Source organism: Quercus lobata, chromosome 3 (genome assembly GCF_001633185.2).
Source record: "Quercus lobata isolate SW786 chromosome 3, ValleyOak3.0 Primary Assembly, whole genome shotgun sequence".
NCBI lineage: Eukaryota > Viridiplantae > Streptophyta > Magnoliopsida > Fagales > Fagaceae > Quercus > Quercus lobata.
In genome coordinates, this window is record NC_044906.1 from 58,157,075 (window position 1) to 58,179,418 (window position 22,344).

At 40.2% G+C, this 22,344-nt stretch overlaps 2 protein-coding genes and 1 pseudogene across 2 annotated transcripts; all 3 read left to right on the top strand.

Annotated features, from left to right (window-relative positions):
- The first annotated feature begins 8,328 nt into the window (after positions 1 to 8,328).
- LOC115982399 lies at positions 8,329 to 10,149 on the top strand (annotated as a pseudogene).
- Positions 10,150 to 11,411: 1,262 nt separating this feature from the next.
- Positions 11,412 to 12,503, top strand: LOC115981149. The gene has a single exon (XM_031103326.1). It carries the CDS (start codon positions 11,412 to 11,414, stop codon positions 12,501 to 12,503), a length of 1,092 nt encoding a protein of 363 aa, XP_030959186.1.
- Positions 12,504 to 13,596: 1,093 nt separating this feature from the next.
- LOC115981150 lies at positions 13,597 to 15,789 on the top strand. The gene is made up of 3 exons (XM_031103327.1): positions 13,597 to 13,956; positions 14,062 to 14,873; positions 15,105 to 15,789. The coding sequence occupies exons 1-3, from the start codon at positions 13,597 to 13,599 to the stop codon at positions 15,787 to 15,789; spliced, it is 1,857 nt and encodes a 618-aa protein (XP_030959187.1).
- Positions 15,790 to 22,344: the final 6,555 nt, after the last annotated feature.

A 22,344-nucleotide genomic window follows, 5' to 3' on the forward strand; every position in this document is an offset into this window, starting at 1 on the left:
GAGGCCATAGTAATGACGAGGATATCCCCTGATGACGAACAAACCGTCAACGACGAGGAAAGGAAAGTCATTCAATGGTGCCAATAAATAACCTGGGCGGTTATGAAACCAGTAGAGCAGACCGTTGGGGACTAATAAAAGCCCTATAATTGGGCTTGAGGCGTTATGAAAGAAGATCATTTACACTCCAACGGCTAGCAGTCAGGCTCACAGGTATAAAACTCTCACATTTCGCAGCATAAGGTACGATACTACAATTCTGAAAAGATACTTCTTACTGCTAGTTCTATAAACATCTTGATTGCTCTAACTTTGGCATCGGAGACGTTGTGGCAGGCACCACATCGGTGACCATCCTTCTTGAAGAGAACCAGACGCTAACGGGGAGTTCCATCTACCTCCTGAGACTGACGAGTTTGCACCTCATCAATTACTGTTGCTCAAAATTCTTTTATCTATTAGTTTGTCTTTACTCTTTACGATTCTTTTATTTAACAATTCAACTCAACTTTGACACTAATTGTTCTTTGTAATTTTATTAAGTGTGTGTTTGAGTTTTGATTATAAAGCGAGCTTATCGCTCTCTTTTTTGTCCTGCTATATGCGGGTTCCATGCGAGTCGCTACTTGTTCTATTTAGCTTTTAACTTTTATTTATGCTGCTTTCAGCAAAAGTAAGCTAAGTTGTTCCCAAGTGGACTAAGAAAATTTTTGTTCTGTTAACATTTGCTTTTGTCTTCATCCAATCACTCTCAACCTATCCCATTCCCCTAGTCCCTACTCAACAAATAACAAATTAAAAACACATTTATATTTAGCAACTATTTTTTTTTCAAGGTTTTAGATCAACTTGGTTTGTTGTTTGGGCTTTTTTCTTTCTTTAAAAATGCTAAGATATTGGTAAGAGGATCATATTCAATTTTATTTCAACTATACTTTGAAAAAAAATAAGGTCAGATTGTTGAAAATTTTATTTAAGGGTCAAAACAAAATAAAAATAAAAATATTATATATAATATATATATATTTTTTGCAAGTCAGCTAGCGCCAGCCCTGTTAATCACGGAAAATTACTAGATACTCTTAGAGTAGAGAAACATAGTACTCCTTTATCTTATATGAATGGTGAATATTATCATATAAATCTAATTAATGTGTGAGAGGAAATATCACATTGTAAAACTTTGAGAATATTGAATAACTACTTGTTTAGTAACCTATTTTCCCAATTGCAATAAATAATTTGTTCCTTCATAAATTAAATAGGAATTGTTCTATATGGCTGTCCACAAAGGCAAAATACAAGAAAAAGTGCCTCTAAGGCAGTAGCTCCTATGACACATTACAACTAGTTCAAACTTCCAAAGCTTGAAGCACAATACAAAGTGCTTTGAAGCACAATATAAAGCCATCGGATAAAAAAAAAAAAAATCAAGAAAGGAGGTGATATCATAGTCCCTATCCAACATCACCATCTTTGAGACATTGGCTTGCAATTACTCTCTTTTTTACTTTAAAGCTGCAAGCAAGAGACGGACCAAAAAATGTTCAAAGTTACTAATGGCAACCATGGTACCATCTATTGCAGCTCTATATTGTTATCCATAGCGGCTTCAACCTCAGAAAATGATGCATTGGTATTGGCCTCGAGAATGAAAGTCCCAACAATAGCACCACAATTGTCTAAGCCAAAGTCATCTTACAAGAAACCATAGTACAGCTCGCTCAATATACTATTATATGCAATCAAGAAAAGAAAACGGAGAAGAACTGTGACTTACTAAGTGAGTTACAAGTTCCAACTCAATAATGGTGTAGCCTTCTAAAGAACACTTATTCTACACAAAAGGGAAAAGTGGTGCACTCGACAACTCCTATTGATATGACAAGAAGGGGTGGTAGTGGGTTTTGACTTGTCACATCAAGTTTTCACTTGCCAAAGAAGTTGCGGCTTCGTTCTCAAACAAATGAAATTGCTATCCATGTATCATTTTCAGTATGTTACAACAATGTAGATAGAATAGTGGCTGTGACATTGCCACATGCAAAAGCATCTCGGCATAACGAGTCTCATTATATAATATACTATTATAGACGAGCATCAAAGAAGAACCTCCCACTTGCTTACAAGTTGCGTTATTCATCTCTTTAAGCATGTACAACATCCATCTTACAAGGCGTCTTCTCATGCTATTATGGTCAATTTTTCCCATCAAGGCCTAAGATGCGAAGGCTATTATGGATGGGTAGTACCATGATCAAACAATAGACACTCTATGGAAGTCATTAATCATGGCTTTGCCAACACTTTTCTCATCATTACAACAGGCATGAAGTGAAAACAACTTGTGACTCTACATTTTTATTCACATTCACCACAAGAACACAATACTAGGGACTGCCAGCACATATAGTAACTATGTCACGCCTTTATATTATATTGCCAAGTGATATCTTTGCCCTGTTCCATCTCAAATAAGCTGTCCTAAGGCGACTAGTGGTTGCTCATGGATATGGCTTCATCAAAACTAATCTTGGCAAACACAATCTCACCAAGTTGCCCAATAATAAAGCAACTAAAAAATTGAAGCATCGTTCATGTCTCATTCATCATCATCTCCTTATCTGGACCCAATTCGCCCATTCAAATTTACAGCAAACAATGGGGACAATTTACCTCCAACAAGATGGCCAACTCAAAGTCAAGCATAGTTGCATTGAAAACTAATTTCCAAGCCTTGCCACTATTGGAAATAATGGGTGTCGGGTTCGAAATGAGCTTCGACTTCAATGAGAATAACGGCTCAACCTTTTGAACCAGTATATCAACAATAGGATGTCGCTTACAACATCATCCTCCTATAACAAAGTGTCCATCCTTTTTGACGAAGGTTCCTTCCTCTTCGCCAAATAGCATTGCTAAGCCAAAATTAGTACAGATGGTCCTGCAGCCATGGGCGAGAACCTATCACAAACCTCCATTAACATCATCGACGGAACAACTCTACTCTTTGTTGATAGGTTTCCGCTTTCTTTAGCAATGGTACTTCGTCCCACATAAATCCTGACATTTTGAACAATGGACTGTGCTAAGCTCTTCAAATTTATGCCCTTCACCAATGAAGATCTCATCTTTTTCACCTCAACTATCTCATCTCCCCCCTTAGGTTTAGGTAGCATGAGTGATGAAGGCTTGGAGGTGGGCTTGTGAAAGCCAAATATATATATATATATATATATATTATGAAGACAAAATTCTAAAGCTACATGTGTGATGCAAACCTCAATCAATACGCTTTGAGACCTAACAAATAATATTGGAATACTTGCCTAAGAATGCTAAAATTCTAATTTTGATAGAAACCCTAACCTAATGTTCATAAGTGAAACGCAAACCAAAAGTACAAGTAATAGACTTCGACCCAATGATTATAACTGAATTATGAACCAAAGGTATAGAATTTGAATGCCACAAGGAAGAATCTCTGATAAATTCACAGTTCTTGAAAAACCAAAAGAAGAGGAAAACCTCACGTTTTTCTAATTTTTATTCAATAATCCTATATTACAATGAGTGCATACTATTTATAAGACATGACTGAAAATAGGAAAATATAAAAAATAAAAAGTACTAAATAATAAAAGCCTAAATTAAAGTTGATTTGGTCTAAAATTAGCAATTCTAAAATAGGAAAATAGCTTTAAAAAAAACGTTCTAAATAATAGAAGCCTAAAATTAAGGTAGATTTGGTTTGAAATTAGCAGCTCCAAAATAGGAAAAATATCTATTAATTGATATGGACTTGGAAAGTCAATCAGCCATTAATCCATACCATAAATCACGCCCAATTAAGATCAACCCTCAACAGCTTAGAATGTCCTGTGTTAGAATCAGCCCAAATCTCTTGAATCAGCCCATTAAGTGCTTCTTTGATCTTCTTGAATCTTACTCTAGCAATATGCCCAACTAAAACATGCAATGGATCCTTTAATGCTTGTTGATTCTATCAATGAGGACATAAAAATCAAGGAGCGTTACGGGTTGAAACTATCATTTGGACACAAGTCAATTTACTTGAACTTCACGATCCATGACATCTTGACATATATGAGCTTCTTTGACCCAAGAGTTTTCTACAGGTGGACTCCACGAGCCACGATATATTTACAAACGGGCTTCATAAACTCATATCTTCTCAACAAAAAATAAATCATTTGGGTAAACTAATTCCCAAACCCACAACATTTACAAGCAATGGGAAACCTCAATTACTCACACGCATGCCACAAGCGCCATGTGTGCTCAAGGGGCTAACATTGATACCCATTTTTGTGACAAATTTTATACAAGCCCAACTTCCTTTTGGGCTCAATTCATGGATTTTATTATATTTTATTCTTTTAAGCATGGCTCAAACCCATGTAACATATTGAGGGACATTGAGGAAGTGTGATTTTGAGGGTATGAGTTGGTTTCTTTCGGATCTTTTGCATGAGGCAACCCATGCGTGCTACTAAGCGGGTAAGAGACACTGGTTGCACCTTAGGCTCATGGAGAAGGATTTATACCTAAAATTTCCACCCCAAAAGAACTATTATACTTTGGATGTCTATTGCCCAAAGTTTCTGCCCTAACCATTTTTGCCTTTAAAACATAGTTGGCTCTCATTGGCCAACTCCAGCTACTAGTCCTCACTTAGGTGAGTATTCCAATAATCTGAAATGGTTGACAAAAGGTAGCTAATTAGAGCAAACTCCTTTATTTCCAAAATTATGTAAAAAGCAACCAACTTATTTCCTAAATATAAAGCAAACTACACCAAATCATGGAAATAGCACTTAGAAGGTCCAAAGCCTCTCTCTCTACCCAAAACCTAGTCATTAGCAACACTCCAAATTCAATATAAAACTCTCTCTTCAGCTCAAAAACCCACCAACCACGTTTTACCCACATAACTGAAACTTTAGAGCAAAAGCTCATTCAGCCCGCCAACATTCTTACCATTCTGAAGTTTAGGAGTGGAAATATGGGTATAGGGGAGTCTTTCCTCTCTTTCGCAAAAACTCTTTTGATTTCCTTTTCTTGCTGATTGTGGGTTGAAATTTTAGACTTGTGTACTTTTTCATCATTTTCTAGAATTTCAGTTATGGCATTTCAATTTCTCTCTTATTAAAGCACTATTAGCCTTTGTTCATTTTACATTTGGAATTTTGGGCTTGACTCTCCACAAATAAACACTTCTAAAGAACCCAAGGAGAGAATTGGGCTGTTCTGGCATTTTTTGGCCTTTGTCGCAAAACATCCCTTACATTAGGCTTTGAGGCCCAATACAGTGCCATGTTTTTTTTATTTCCATTGAACTTGCTCTATCTAATTATTTAATTATTAAAAAAAAAAAAGAAGAGTATTATCCTTTTCAATAGTCCATTAATTCAGTTATTCAATGGAAGATGGGGGATTTAAGCCCTAATTCTTCTTATAAAGGTAAGTAAACAATTTTGAACATCAGTTTTCTTTTAGTTAGTCATTACCCCTTCTCCCACCAAAAAAAGAAAAAAAAAATGAATGAATGAAAAAAATCCTTTATTTCATCATCGAAATCATAGCTCTTCTTAAATAACACAACAAATTCAAGACATTTACAACCACAAGATATCCATTATAGTGCATTTTCCTAGCTAATAATTTTAAACATGATGTGAACAAATAGCCCACGGATTTTCTTACGATCCATTAAACAATTGTCAAATGGAAAAAATATTATGATAAATTTTAATTACTTACCAAAAAATTTCAAAAAAATTGTCATACCCACTCTCTCATCCATGTGTTTTAGTGGCCCTATATCAAGTGAATGGTTGTTTACTACGAGTTTGGGAAGCGCATTTTGCACGTTTCTTAGTGCAGTTGCATTAAGTTCTTTGTGTGGGTCTCATGCACTGCGTTTCTTAGTACAGATTTCAGCAAATTTTTATTTAAAATTGGATCCTACGGCATTTTTCACACTTTTAAAAATTATTTTTCTATAGTGTTTTTAGTTTTTGGTAATAAGCGGTATCCAAATAAACCCTTAATATGACGGAATATGTGAATTTTTTATCTAGCAGAACTAAAAAAAATTATGAAGAAAGGTGTGAGAAATAGTGAGTGGTTGAACTAAACTACAAGTTATCTTTTCACAACTAATCATTTTGTTTTAGTCAACGAAATAAAAGTTGGGATTACTAAGCTAAGAAAGGCATTTCAAAGGAGTCTAAATCTTCTATCTCACTCTTTCTGCTCCACTATATACTCCACAAAAGAAAATATGCCACATGTTCATTTATTTAATTAAATACTAAATTTATGCCTTCTATTATTTCAATTTCCTAAATATGATGGGTTATATATATTTATATATATTAGGAAATTGAAATAATAGAATGCATAAATTTAGTATTTAATTAAATAGATGAACATGTGGCATGTTTTTGTTTGTGGAGTATATAGTGGAGTAGGAAGTGTCAGATAAAAGATTCGGACTCATTTCAAAGGATAGAGAATAGCCTTAGAATAATGTATAAATGATCATCTTAAATGAGTTCCAATTGATGATGAAATGCTAGCTACTTGGTCAATGGAAGACCTAGCTAATTATCATGCTTAATCATGGAAATTTTTAGGTATTCCCTCCTATAATATGTGAATGGCAAATTTAACTACAAATTTAATTAGTGTTAAATTACTGATTGTTCCAAAATATTGAATTATCAGGATATATATGGTAAATTTAATTATTTAACAACACAATTCTAACACTTTCTCTCACATGTGGGCCAAAATTACTTTTTAATAGGTGAGACCCAACACGTGGAATTTTAAATGAGAGGTAGAGTAGAGAAGATAAGGATTGAACTTAGGATTTTATACTCTAATACCAATATTAAACTAAGAGCATTCTAAATAAAATGTGAACTTTATTGATGAATCAAGAAAGAATAGAAAGCTTAATTAAGTTACACTAATGTTTTGATATATATATATATAGAGAGAGAGAGTATAAGTCACTCCATAAGTATTATGTACTTGTGGGGTGTGGGAGGTAAGGGTCAGGATTCAATTCTCCAGAAAGGAGCTTCACATACATATACATTTAGATTAAGTTAATGTAGAATTTCTATGTTGTATAAAAAAAGAGAGCATATCACTGTATTTTAAGAATATTGAATAATTACTTGGTTGGTCACTTGTTTTCTCAATATATTTGTATAGTGCATGCAAGAAGTGAGAAAAATAAATTTTAATAAAAATAAAATGGAATAGAAAGAGATAGATTAAAAAAAAATTCTAGTTTCCTAGTCTATTTGAAATCTATTAAATAAAATGAAAAATAAAATAGTTTTACTATTAATTTCTTACATTTTATTTATTTCCTTTTTAAATAGGGATGGCATCTATGGATCTTCTAACAAAGATATCCAATGTTCAAGTTTTTCTTTACCAACTATTGAATTATTAGCCAAAAGTCTTGTAACTGAAGTGACATCTCCCCATGTACAAAGTACTTGGGAGTTTAGGGGGGAAAGAGTTCGAGCTGCGAGATTAACAGTATGTTATAATTATTTCTAAAAAAAAAAAAAAATTGAATTATTAAATAAATAAAAAAGAGTGACGAAAAATTCATTTCTCTTAATTATTGAGGAAAATGATCTTCCCTATAACTTGTTCCAATACTCTCTCTTGAAAAACTCTCAAACAGAAGATAATGGTGGGATCCACTATTCCTTTCAGTTCTTTTCCTCCATTTCCTTGTCCTAATCAAAGTTGTTAAAATATCATGAAAAGCTAGAACCCCTAAACAATAAGTGAAAGATACTGAAAATTAAGCTCACTGACCTAGTATGCATAACATGCATGTATATATGTAGGGTATATACGTACGGTAATTTACCTTCTTACCCTCTCCATAGCCAAGTCGACATCCATGAAAGTCAAGGAAAATACATAACCACCCACACAAAAGCTAATAGTCTTTTGTATCAACTGTACGTTGGAGTGTGCCAAAGAGGGCTGTTTCCTCTTTGTTACCGTGGAAACTCTTAAACTTAGAAAGCTTCATACCTTTCTTCTATGCAGCTATACACGCTTTGGTTTACAAAGTAAAACTGACAATCCCATCTTCACTTAATTCTTTCCTATAAATACTTGGTTAACATCAACCTTCATCTTCATCTCCTTCTTGCTTATAATATTCTTCTTTATCTGTTCTTTCTTTGCTCTGTTCTCTGAGTCTTATTCTTTCACTCTTTACAGTATTGGGGTATTTCATATTTGGGTTGTAGCTTAACTATGGCAACCATCAAATTTTGCTTGGTTTTCTTTGTTACTATGTCTATGATGGTGTCAATGTCGCTGACAATGCCATCACTCAAAGTGGATTACTATCAATCAACTTGTCTTTCTGCAGAGACCATTGTGAGAAACACCGTGAACAAAGCTGTGTCAAGCAACCCTGGCCTAGCCGCTGGCCTCATCAGAATGCATTTTCGTTGATTGTTTTGTCAGGGTACGTTAGCTCTTTGTAACAGCAACTAACGTGTTATATGTTCAACAGAATCTGTACCTAAATTTATAGCCCCTTCTCCTTTTCCTTTTTTTTTTTCCTCCGCTAAAAGAATCTACCCTTATATTATACGTTAAAACTTAGAGACTGTTTGGTTTATCAATTTCTATAACTCAAATTTCTGTTTTTATAACTCATAACTCAAAAATAGTGGGACTCATAGCTAAAAGTCCGTTTGGCACTGCCGTAACTCTGTTTTCATAACTCAGTTCTCTGATTTTTGAGTTATGAGTTATGGAAACTGAAAACAAATTTTAGCTATTTTTAGTTTCCATAACTCTGTTTTCAATGATATTTTTGTAAATAACACTACATGGAAGGACTCATTGTCAAACTTAGCCGCAACTTTTGACCCCCTTTTTTTTTTCTTCACTGGGTTCGATGTGTGTGTTTCTTCATCTTTTTTTTTTTTTTTTTTTTTTTTTTTTTTTTTTTTTTTTTTTTCCCACTAGGTTCAGTTTTTGGGGTTTTTTTTTTCTTCTTTCACTGGGTTCAGTTTTTGGGGTTTTTTTTTTTTTTTTTTACTAGGTTCGGTGAGTTTGGGTGCTAAAAAAAAAAAATACATCTAATGACAGGTATGACGCCCACAAATAGTGTGAAAAATATTGAGTGATGACAAGTGAGTAATGGTGCCAAACGGGTAGGGTATTTTAAGTGATGAGTGATGAGTGACAAGTGACGAAAATTGAGTGATGAAAAAAAAGCATCCAAACAAGGCCTTAATTACCAAACTGTAAGAGTTAATTAACATTTTCTATGTTATCTATGGCAGGGTTGTTATGCCTTTGTCCTACTTGACTCAACTCTCGGAAATCCAGCGGAGAAAGACAGTCCAGTCAACAATCCAAGTTTAAGAGGTTTTGAAGTGATATTTGATGCAAAGGCTGAACTTGAAGCTCAATGCCCACAAACAGTCTCTTGTGCAAACATTATTGCATTTACTGCTCACGACAATACTTACAAATTAAGTTGGAGGCATAAGTTACAAAGTTCCATCAGGACGTCGGGATGGCAAGGTATCACGTGAAGAAGAGCCTATTCAAAACTTTCCACCACCTAACATCAATGCTCAGCAACTAGACCAAAGATTTGCACAAAAAGGACTTAGTCTTGATGAAATGGTGACACTTTCTGGGGCACATTCTGTAGGAAGGTCACATTGTTCTTCTTTCTCAAAGCATTTATACACTTTCAATGAAACAAATCCACAAGACCCTTCAATGGATCCCGTATTTGTAAGAGACTTAAAGACCAAGTGTCTATAAAATACTGGCAATGATGATCCTACTATGCCACTTGATGTACTTACACCATATAGGCTTGATAATAAGTATTATATAAATTTGAAAAATCACCATGGCTTATTGACCTTTGATCAATCTCTTTTGAGCAGACCTTCAACGGTTGGAATTGTCAGGAATAATACAAGGCAAGGTGAAACATGGGCTTATAAATTTGCTGCAGCTATGGTGAAAATGGGTTGCGTTGATTTGCTTACAAGAAGCAGTCAGGATGAGATTAGGAAAAATTGTAGGTTTGTGAACTAGATATTATAAGTTTATTGCTATGAGTCATGTGACAATTGAAATTATTTTGTATTATTTACTATTGATTCAAGAGTAAATTAAAGGAGATATTCTTACGTTCAAACTGCTGCATGGCATACAATTAACTAACATTCATTTCGTCAAGCCCTAGTTCTGTAACCCGCTCTCTACAAATTCATTGTCTAGGGTTCTTTGGGCCAGAATCACTTACTTGCTGGGCCTGTGCCTAAAAAACCGACCCTACAATTGGCTCCGTCTGTGGGAAGAACTTGTGTCTCGACAAGTGAGACTGTTAAGAAATGGAAGGATCAGGTCCGCGCCAAACCAGACACGCAGATTCCCAACGGCAGAACAACTTTTTGAATCTCCAACAAGAGAAAAATCAAGACAAACAGTGAGAGGGTAGTGTGAACACCTCCCACACGAGCAGAAGTCACTCAAAAGGGAAAGATCATGCATCCCATAAGAGAAACGATTGAAAGGCTTTACAGCAAGAAATTGATAACTTAAAGAAAAAGCTGAGCCGAGCAAAGTGAAAACGTCCTTCACCCGGCTCGGACATTAGCAGTGAGGAGGACAATGAATATAGGCAAAGATCAAGAACCCCTCCAAGCGAGACTTTTTCCTATGAGGAAGAGCAACCTCGCAAACGCAGTCACAAAAGCCCATCTTACCAAGGCCTAGCTAACGATGCTATGAGCAAAGCCCTGGATCGCATCTCCCAATCGCCTTTCACGCGTAGAATAGAAAGGGCAGAGCTTCCTCGGCGGTTCCATCAACCAACCTTTGCTATATACAATGGTCGGACAGACCCAGTAGAGCATGTAAGTCAGTTTAATCAGAGGATGGCCATCCATTCCAAGGACAAGGTGTTAATGTGTAAGGTGTTTCCGTCTAGCTTGGGACCTATGGCGATGAGATGGTTTGATGCCCTTAAGCCAAATTCCATAAATTCCTTTAAACAGCCAACACAGGCTTTTGGTTCCCACTTCATTACCAGTAGTAGAGTCCCTCGGTCCTTAGATTCCCTCCTATCCTTGTCCATGCGGGAATGAGAGACACCGAAGGCTTACTCAAACAGGTACTGGGAAATGTATAATGAGATAGAAGGAAATTACGATGACGTCGCCATTAGTACATTCAAGAGGGGCCTGCCGACAGAGCATGGCTTAAGAAAGTCCCTCACTAGGAAGCCAGTCACTAGTGTGCACCAACTGATGGACAGAATTGACAAGTACAAAAGGGTTGAGGAAGACTAGCAAATGGGGAAGGGCAAAACTAAGGTTGCCCCTCAGGAAAGGAGGGACTTCAGGTTGGACCGCATTATCAACAGTAATAGGCCGAGAAGAGATTACTCAGAACAGTCTGGTTCCACTGGGGCACTAGCGGTCTATGCTGTGTTCCGAGAACGACTACACAAGTTCCTAGAGAAGGTAAAGGGCGAGCCGTTCTTTCAATGGCCAAGCAGGATGGCAGGTGACCCCTCGAAACATAATCAGAATATGTATTGCACGTACCACCAAGAGCCAGGTCACACCGCCGATGATTGCAGGAATCTAAAAAACCATTTGGACCGGCTTGTCCGAGAAGGGAAGTTGAGGCATTTGTTACATCGCCCTGAGGGATGGCAGGAACAGTCAAATATCGAAACCAGACAAAGTACATTGAGGCCATCCATTGGCACAATAAATGTCATTCTTGCCGCACCTGGAAGGACCGGTTCTAACCCTTTTAGAGTAATGTCAGTGGGCAGGTTCCCGGTTGAACCGAACGACAGGGAATCCAAGAGAGCCAGAGTAATTGCTACGCCCTTAATCGCGTTCTCGGATAAGGACAAACAAGGAACCCTTCAACCCCACGATGATACCCTAGTCGTCACGCTCAGAATTGGAGGTTATGACATGAAAAGAGTGCTGGTTGATCAAGGCAGCGCCGTGGAAGTAATGTATCCTGACTTGTATAAAAGATTGAACCTGAAGCCAGAGGACCTATCGGCATACGACTCCCCTTTGGTCAGTTTTGAAGGAAAAACTGTCACCTCGAAAGGCATGATTAGGCTGCCTGTACAAACAGATTCAGACGTGGTGGAGGTAGATTTCATTGTAGTAGATGCTTACTCCCCCTATACAGCCATCGTGGCCCGACCGTGGCTTCATGCACTAGGGGCTGTGTCATCAACTTTACACAAAAAAGTGAAGTATCCATTGGGAGGTCGAGTGAAAGAAGTAGTTGGGAACCAAGGGATGGCCAGGCAATGCATGGTGTCGGCAATCTCACGTCGACCAAATAGTGAACCCCCCCTCAGCCGAGAAGAGCTTATAGCAATTAACAACCCAGGTCCCAGCAGCGGATAGCAGAGGACCAGCCATGGAGGTGAGTTGCGAGGATCTGGAGAAAGTACCTGTCGGATTAGACCTAGAGAGGTTTTTTCAGCTTGGCTCAGAATTACCGCCCTAAGAGAAGTCAACACTAGTTGATTTTCTCAGACAGAACGTGGATGTATTCGTTTGGGACACCTACGAGGCCCCTGGGGTCGACCCAGATTTAATCTGCCATCATCTTAATGTTAACCTGGCTATAACGCCTAAGAAGTAGCCTCCTCGGCGACCATCGAAAGAACACACAGACGCCGTGAGAGAGGAGGTCATAAAATTGAAGAAAGCAGGGGCTATCGAGGAGGTATTCTACCCCGAATGGTTAGCCAACACAGTTATGGTAAAAAAGAAGAATGGGAAATGGCGGGTCTGTGTAGATTTCACCGACCTAAACAAGGCCTGCCCGAAGGATCCCTTCCCCATGTCGCAGATAGACCGATCGGTGGATTCGACCGTCAGACACCCCCGAACGAGTTTTTTGGACGCCTTCCAAGGCTATCATCAAATACCCCTGGCTGCTGAGGACCAAGAGAAAACTGCTTTTGTCACCCCCATTGGAAATTATCATTATAAGGTGATGCCCTTTGGCTTAAAGAATGCTGGGTCGACCTATCAAAGGATGATGACCAGGATGTTTGAACAGCAGATGGGTAAGAACGTTGAAGTGTATATAGATGACATGGTGGTAAAAAGCAAATTAGTTGCCAACCACGTTAGAGATCTTGGGGACATCTTTCGAATTCTGAGAAAGTACAAGCTGCGACTAGACGCATCCAAATGTTCATTTGGGGTTGGATCAGGGAAATTCTTAGGTTACATGGTGACCCATAGAGGTATAGAAGTTAACCCTGACCAAATTAGAGCTATACATAGCCTGCAGCCTCCTCGGAATCCCAAAGAGGTCCAGAAGCTCACCGGTATGATTGCCGCTTTAAACCGTTTCATTTCCTGCTCAGCGGACAGATGTAGGCCTTTCTTCCTCCTATTGCACAAGCGGAAGGGCTTCAAGTGGACTGAGGAGTGTGCTTTAGCTTTCCAACAGCTCAAGGAATACCTCGCCTGACCACCAATTATGTCCAGTCCTGATGCCGACGAGGTGTTGCTTGCCTACATTGCAGTAGCCTCTCATGCAGTGAGCTTAGTGCTAATCCGAGAAGAGAATGGCATGCAACGACCCGTTTACTACATGAGCAAATCACTGCACGAGGCAGAGACTCGTTATCTCCCCATCGAAAAAGCCATCTTGGCCATCATACAAGCCACGGGAAAGCTCCCCCACTATTTCCAGGCACACACTGTAGTTGTGCTAACTCAACTTCCGTTGAGATCCATTCTCCGCGGCACTGACTACACAGGCAGAATTGCAAAATGGGGAACGATTTTGGGCGCCTTCGACATTTGGTACATGCCTCGCACCGCTGTGAAAGGTCAGGTCCTCACTGATCTAATAGCTGAATTTGCGGAGCCCACACTAGAAGGAAAGGAAGGGTCAGGATGACTAAGTCCTGATAGAAAACTGATCAGCACAATCTCTCAGCAAGAACACAATTGGTGGAAAGCACACATCGACGGTGCAGCCAACCAAAGGGGCTTAGTGGTGGGGCTCGTTCTGGTCTCCCCCGAAGGGATAACCATCGAAAAATCGTTGAGGCTTGGATTCTCCACCACGAATAACGAAGCCGAGTATGAGGCATTATTGGAAGGAATGTCAATGATCCGAAAACTGGGTGGAAAATTCGTGAACATGTTCTCAGATTCGAGACTCATCGTGGGACAAGTAAATGGGGAGCTGGAGGCGAAGGATGAAAGAATGCAAGAGTATCTCGTCCAAGTTAAGTACCTACAGACCCATTTCTATCACTTCCATCTGGTGCATGTATCCAGGAGCAAGAACACCCATGCTGATTCTGTTGCGATGCTCACCACCTCCTCGGCTCAGCCACTTCCTCGGGTTATTTTAGTAGAAGATCTCTACCGTCCAACAACAGAGAAGGCCAATGGAATACGGGTCCACAACATCAGGGCTGGACCTAGCTGGATGGATCCTCTGGTGCTATTCTTAAAGCAACCAGACGATAAGAATGAGGCCGACAAGATCAGGAGGAAAGCTTCTCGATTTTGGTTCTCCGAGGACTCCAAACTATACAGGCGCTCGTTCTCAGGGCCATACTTGCTGTGTGTGCACCTAGAGGCTACTGAACTCATCTTGGAGGAGTTACACGAAGGAATTTGCGGAAGTCATACGGGGGGTAGGTCCCTATCCCATAGGGCCATAACGTTGGGTTACTGGTGGTCGAGCATGCATAAAGAGGTGCAGGAATATGTGCAGAAATGCGACCAGTGCCAAAGGTTCGCCCCGAATATACACTAGTCAAGCGGAAAACTTAACCTGCTGTCCAACCCTTGGCCATTCGCACAATGGGGCCTAGACATCCTAGGACCTTTCCCCAAAGCGGCAGGGAACAAGAGATTTCTTCTCGTCGGCACTGATTATTTCACAAAATGGGTCGAATCTGAGGCACTAGCAAACATTAAGGACGTTGATGCCAAGAAGTTTATTTGGAAAAATATCATCACTAGGTTCGGGACCCCCCACACACTGATCTCGGACAACGGCCTCCAGTTTGACAGCAAAGCCTTCAGAAGATACTGTAACGAGCTGGAAATTACCAACAGATACTCCACGCCGGCTTACCCACAGGGTAATGGACAGGCGGAAGCCGTTAACAAAACTATAGTGAATGGGCTGAAAAAGAGGTTAGACGACGTGAAAAGTAGGTGGGTTGAAGAGTTAGCCCATGTCTTGTGGACATACCGCACCACACCTCGTAGGTCCACGGGAGAAACCCCCTTTTCGATGACCTACGGAGCCGAGGCTGTCATTCCACTGAAGATAAACTTCCCAACACAGAGGATCACGACCTTCTGCCCCATTGCCAACAACGGACTTCTGGAAAAAAGCTTGGACCTCATCGAAGAAAGAAGGGAAAGTGCAATGGTCCACCTAGCATACTATCAGCAAAAGCTTAAGCAAGGTTACGATGCCAAGGTGAAGCTAAGGCCCTTGGCGCTTGGGGATCTGGTATTGAGGAAGGTCCTGGGTACTGCGAGAAACCTCGCGTGGGGAAAACTCGGACCAAATTGGGAAGGCCCATATCGTATCACCTCCATAGCCGGCATAGGAGCCTACTTTTTGGAAGATTTGGATAAACATGTAGTGCCCCGCCTTTGGAATGTAAATAACCTGAAAATGTACTATTATTAATAAAAGACATAATTCTTGGCGCCACACTATTGTATAGCCATTTTCATTAGGTGTTAAACAGAACCTAAGTACTGCCTGGCTCCTCAGACCACAGGTTTGGGAGAAATTAACCTTGAAGCCATTTTCACTAAGTGTTAAACAGAACCCAAGTACTGCCTAGCTCCTCGAATCACAGGCTTGGGGGAAATTAACCTTGAAGCCATTTTCATTTTCGCTTAGTGTTAAACAGAACCCAAGTACTACCTGACTCCTCGGACCACAGGTTTAGGGGAAATTAACTTTGAAGCCATTTTTGCAAGTGTTAAACAGAACCCAAGTACTGTCTGGCTCCTCAGACCACAGGCTTGGGGAAAATTAACCTTGAAGCCATTTTCATTTTTGCTAAGTGTTAAATAGAACCCAAGTACTGCCTGTCTCCTCGGACCACAGGCTTGGGGGAAATTAACCTTGAAACCATTTTCGCTAAGTGTTAAACAGAACCTAAGTACTGCCTAGCTCCTCGGACTATAGGCTTGGAGGAAATTAACCTTGAAGCCATTTTCATTTTCTCTAATTGTTAAACAAAACCTAAGTACTGCCTGGCTCCTCGGACCACAGGCTTGGGGAAAATTAACGTTGAAGCCATTTTCGCTAAGTGTTAAACAGAACCCAAGTACTACCTGGTTCCTCGGACCACAGGCTTGGGGGAAATTAACCTTGAAGCCATTTTCGCTAAGTGTTAAACAGAACCCAAGTACTGCCTGGCTCCTCAGACCACAGGCTTGGGGGAAATTAACCTGGAAGCAGTTTTACCTAATCATTGACTATCACTTTTTACACATTGATTATCATTTTTTACACATTCACTCATTCATGCTTGGTTCTCAACAGTTAGTGGCAGAATAGATATTCATTTATGATGAAAGCAGAAAAGGTATCAGTGCAACAAAATTTAAAGGAAAATGACATCATTCATTGAAATCCAAAAGCGTTCTTTCACATACATTAACAGTACAAAATGTAAGGATTAAAGAAAATAGCTACAGATAAAGTCCTACACTACTTTCCTAAATCCTAACCCTGAGTAGGCTCAGGTTGATCATCTCCTGCTTGAGGTCCCGGAACAGCCTCCTTGGCTTACGCGACAACATCCCTGATTGAGAGACTGACCTCAGGCGATTTATCCTTCGCGGCCGGCTGCATCCCCTCAGCTTCAGGCATATGGGAGTCTGAAGTTAGGTCCTTCGTAGGAAGAGGTTCCTCAGGAGCAGCCGAATCGGGAATCTCTCGAATATCTTTCAGGAAAAAGATATTCTCAGCTTTCCGGAGATCGGAGTCCGCTAAAACTGCCGCCCGATCCAAGGCTACACCCCAAGACATAGTGATGTAATCCCTGCATACGGCGGCCACCTCTTCAGTCAGCCTAATCTCGGTGTCCCTAACACCACGATCATAAGAGGCTGACACCGCTTTCTTAGCCGCCTCCCTGGCCACGCGAGCCTCCTCCTTGACCTTTGCTAGCTCGGCCCTGAGATCTGAGACCACCTGCTTCTCTATCGCAAGCTTGCCTCGGACTGTTGGAGCTGTTGGCGCAGATCCTCAGTCTGCTTGGTGGTATTTTTAAGTCCGACCTCGGCGCTCGCGCGACCCTTCTGCGCCTCCTTTACCTCGCTGCTCAGGCGATCCTTTTCCTGCCTAAGGGCATCGGCAGCCTTCTCAGCAACGAGGTGGGACTGAGCCTCATTATGTAGGTCCTCGCGAGCCTTCTTGGCCCACTCCTCAGCAACAAAAATTTGTTGAGTGACCTACGCCAAAAAATAGAGGCCAAATTAAAAGAAAATGACGAACAAATAGGTACGGAATAAGAAAGCTAGATAAAAGAAGTCTTACTTACCATAGCCATGTCTCTCTTTAGTGACATGAAAAGGTCTGGTTGTCGAGTAGCCCGAAGACCCTCCATATCTTGAGGCAAAAAGAGGGGCTGTTGCAGGGCCTCGGCCAGGAATGACGCCTATCCTCACTGGGCTTCCCAGAGAGTTGCATCCCAAGAGATCGGAGCGCCATCTAACTCGAGCCGTGGCGACCAGGTTCGCTGTTCCCTCCGAATAGTAGCCTCGTCTCAGCTGTCAACGGACTTGGTCCTCTTCTCCTTGGGCTCTTTACCCTTCTTCTAATGCTTGGCCTTTTTAGGGCCGACCTCGCCCTCCTCCAATTCCTCCATGGGCCTTTTCTGCCTCAAATTGGGCATAGGCTGTAGCACTGGGTCGGACGTGGAAGGAAGGGGAGGAGGAGCTTTGGAGGTAGTTTGTTCCTTGGGGCATCCTTGGAAGATTGCCCTTTGTTCCTGTTGGAAAGGAGGCCCCTAAGACCAGACTTGGGTTTCAGATCCATGCCTTCTTCCTCGATTTCTTGGTTGGTATCAACTTATGCAATTACCAAACCAAGATTGGGGGCTGCCAAGGCTCGGTCTAGGTCTGAAACGGAGCCTGAGAGCTCTACTGGCCTGGCCGACACCTCTGGAACTGGTCTATCTGATCCTCCAAGGACGATTGTGAGGAACCAGCTTCTTCCCCAGGGACAACTGCAGCGGGAAGAACACGTTGAACAGGCAGCTGGAATGGAGGTAAGTCTCTCGAAGCGAGAAATCCTGGTATGGAGACGTCAATGCGTGCTAATCTTAGACTACCGGCCTTAATGGCTTGACTAGCGTCCACTAAAGATCGTGAGAGGAGCACGTAGTCCAAAATTAGAGGAGCGGCTCACAGTTGCCCGTCCGCACTCACGTAAATCTCAGACCTTAGAAGAAAATTGAGTGCCAGGACGTTGACCAAGCTTAGCCGAGGAGACGTTCGCTCCTTGTCTGCGAAGCCTAAAGAAAGGGTTACGTTAGTCCGAGGAGGCAAATAAACAAAACCAAAACTGAAAAAGGAAAAGAAAGCTTAAAACTAAGGTCCCCTCCAGGGGATCTAATTCTACGATGCCCCACCTGGTGTTCCTGCCCTGACCGGATAGTGAATACCGTCGTGCCATGGTTCGGAGACGATCAAAAGGTCGTCCTTCAAGCCTTTGTTGGACTTGGGAAGGCAGGATATCAACCTCACCTCGTCGGACCTGGACTTTAGGTAATATGAGTCGCCGAGGCTATGGCATTCATATAGATGAACCACGTCATGCCACGAAAGGCCGAGGTTCATCTGATCGTTCAAGGTATCTATGCACCCCAAGATCTGGAACATGTTCGCGGCGCACTAGTGGGGGGCCAACCTATGACCACGCAAATAATCCCTAGTTATCCTCCCCATTGGGATCGTCATTCCTCCTTCCACAAAGGCTATTATTGGAATGGTGACCTGCCACGTCTTTCTCTTGATCAAAATTTCCTCCAAAGGGCAATACTCTAGACCTACTTCCGGCGGAATACGGTACTTCACCCTGAAGCCTTCCATACCGGCCGGACAGTCTACCATTTTCTCAAGCTTACCCATCCCCCTAATCCTAGGCAATGCGAAGATGATTTACTTAAGGAAGAACGCCGGGAAAGGCAACGGAAAAGAAATGTGCACTTACGGGCGAGGAACTTGCCGGGAATCTTCAAGGGAATGACTGCGAAGGCTTGAACGCTTTGAAAGAGAAGGTACTGGAGTGCTCTGGGTGCTTGAGTGCTTGTCCAAAAAATGGAGAGTACATGCCTTTAAAAATCTTATATACCCAGGAGAAGCTAGACAGACATACTCCCGCCTAGAGAAATGGAAATAATATCAATCATTGATCTGGCACCCAATCGTCGGATTGAAAGGATATAAAACCGCTAAATGCAATAATTAGCACCTCAAGGGTCATTAAACGCCTTCAACATTAATGAGGCACGTGGGAAGCATATCTCCGCACGGGTGAAGCAGGAATCCACAATAAATGATCCTATGAATGTCAAAATCCCGCCTTTCCTCCTCAGACAAGAGAGAAAGAGTCGGAATTTTGAGGGGCTATTGTAGAGGTAAAATTCCCAATTCAAACAATGGGCCTTGGGCCCCATACGGAGTCCAGCCATGATCAAGGGGGAAAAGGGACACCAAAAGACTTCCAGCCCAACTTATTTAAAAGACGTCTGAGGAGGAATGTCTCCTCGGACGTACCAAATACGGGTCCAATGTGCGCTCTATCCATAGTGAAGAATCATCCCAAACGAATATGGGTAGTAAGGATGAGCCTCACAAAGCAGGAAGAAGGAAGAAAATGTAAGATGTCCAGGGGGAAACCACAACTGCTGCATTAAATGCAAGGAAGCTACTTTTCCAGCCGCATTAATGTAGAGAAGACAGGCGAACAGTGTTACATTGGCCAATGCAACTCACAGAAAGATAGGGTGGATGTCCGATGGGACAGGCACTCAAGTGAAGGTCTAGATGGTTAACAAGTGTAAGACTCTTATTAATTTAAGGAGGCTATATAAGAGAAGAAAATCCCCATGAAGAAGGGATTCGAAAAAAGGGAAGAAAAAGGAGATAGAGAGAGAGAGGATTGCTATAGTCTTTAATTAGAACTAGAGGTGCACCCATACGTCTTCTCGGACCGAACACCCTGTGGACATAAAGGAGATATTCTTACATTCAAACTGCTGCATGGCATACAATTAACTAACATTTACTTCGTCAAGCGCTAGTTCTATAACCCGCTCTCTACAAATTCATTGTTTAGGGTTCTTTAGGCCAGAATCACTTACTTACTGGGCTTGGGCCTCAAAAACCGACCCTACAATGAGTCTAATTAATTATAACTCAGTAGACTTTCTCTTTTTGCCAATGTTGGAATTAGGTATCTAACACTTAACCTTTTGAGAGTTTTATTTATTTGTTTTGGGTGGTGCTTGGGTCTTAGATTTAAGCCTTTGGCTTGTGCTAAAATAATTTCGGATAAAGTTGCCTAGGAATTTAGGCTTGAGGAGGCTTTAATGCATTGCTAAAAGACTTGAGCTGTGGCTGAAGTTGCTTCTTTTGAAAGTAGAAACCTAGAAGCCATTTGATTAATTTAGGACTATGTTATAGGCTTTTTGCTTGAAAGGCTGGATTTGGGAGTTATTTGTTAATTTGTTGGGTTGGTAGAAACCTTGGATCTCGTTGGGCTTTGAGGCCCAATACTGTGCATTTTTTTTTTCATTGAGGTTGCCTTAGCTAAATAAAACCAGAACAAAAAAGGGTCCTAAACCCCCCTTGAAACTACTATATTTTTCTAATTCAACTAACTAGATTATTATCTTGATAAATATTCCATTAATTCAGTTATTTAATTTTTTGGTTAATTGATGGTAGATGATAGATGGGGGATAGGAGTTTTGAACCTTAATTCTTTTTCTTTAAAAAAAAAGGGGGAACAGGCTATGTTAACATTATTTTTTCAAAAAAAAAAAAAAAAAAAAAAAGAATGAAGGAGAGAATAAATGAAAGAAACCCTTTATTTCATCAACACAATCAGAGCTCCTCTTAAATAACACAACAAATTTAGGACATTTATGACCACATGATGTATATAGTGCATTTTTCCAACTAATAATTATAAACATGATGTAGGATGTGAACAACTTGCCCATTGATTTTTCTGTGGTCCATTATATGTACAATTGTCAAATGGGAAAAATATTACTCTAAGTTTGTGCTCACGGAAATTTTCACACCCTCTCTAAACCAGGTGTTCTGGTGGTCTCATATCGAGTGAATGGTTATTCAATGTGATGGAGTATGTGACACTTTATGTGGAGTTTTTATCTAGCCGAACTAAAATAATTATGAAGAAAAGTGTGAGAAATGTTGAGGGGTTGAACTAAGCTAAAAGTTGTCTTTTTATAACTATTCATTTTGTCTTAGTCCACCAAATAAAAGTTTGGATTTGTAAGTTGAGAATGACATTTCACCAATCAAAGAGGACCTTTTCCTTAAGATGACTAATAAATGATCATCTAAAATGAGTTCCAACTGATAATGAAAATGCTGGCTACTTGGTCAATTAATGAGAGATCCAGGTAGTTTGTCATACTTAATCATGGAAATTATTAGGTACTCTCTCCTTTATTATGTGAATGGTAGATTAAGGTATAAATTTAATAAGTATGCCCTATTGCTATTATGTGAGCGGAGAGGGCATGTTATTATATTTTGAAAATACAGAATAATTACTCGGTTGATCACTTGTTTTCTCAATTATAATACTATACATAAAATGAGATAAATAGATTTTTATAAAAAATATAATGGAATAGAAAAGGATATATATATATATATATATTTTTAAAATTCTAGTTTCCTAGTCTATTTGAAAATCTATAAAATAAATTAGGAACAAAAAAAATTTATTTCTCTTAATTATTGAGGAAAATGATCATTTCCCTAATTTCTTACCTGCCACGCGCTTGAAAAACTATCAAACAGTAGAATAAATGAATAATGGTGGGATCCACTATCCCTTTCAGTACTTCTCTTCCATCCATTTCCTTTGTCCTAATCAAGATGTTAAAATATAATGAAAAACTATACAAAGATGCAGAAAATTAAGCTCATTGACCTAGTCTGCAGTAGGTGCATGTCT

Bases quoted from the DNA above. Each gene is read 5' to 3' on its own strand.
- LOC115981149 (XM_031103326.1), top strand. From the start codon at position 11,412: ATGGGGAAGGGCAAAACTAAGGTTGCCCCTCAGGAAAGGAGGGACTTC.
- LOC115981150 (XM_031103327.1), top strand. From the start codon at position 13,597: ATGTCCAGTCCTGATGCCGACGAGGTGTTGCTTGCCTACATTGCAGTA. The intron at 13,957-14,061 runs GTCCTCACTGAT...ACAATCTCTCAG, and splicing joins GCACCGCTGTGAAAGGTCAG to CAAGAACACAATTGGTGGAA. The intron at 14,874-15,104 runs GTTCGCCCCGAA...TATCATCACTAG, and splicing joins AAATGCGACCAGTGCCAAAG to GTTCGGGACCCCCCACACAC.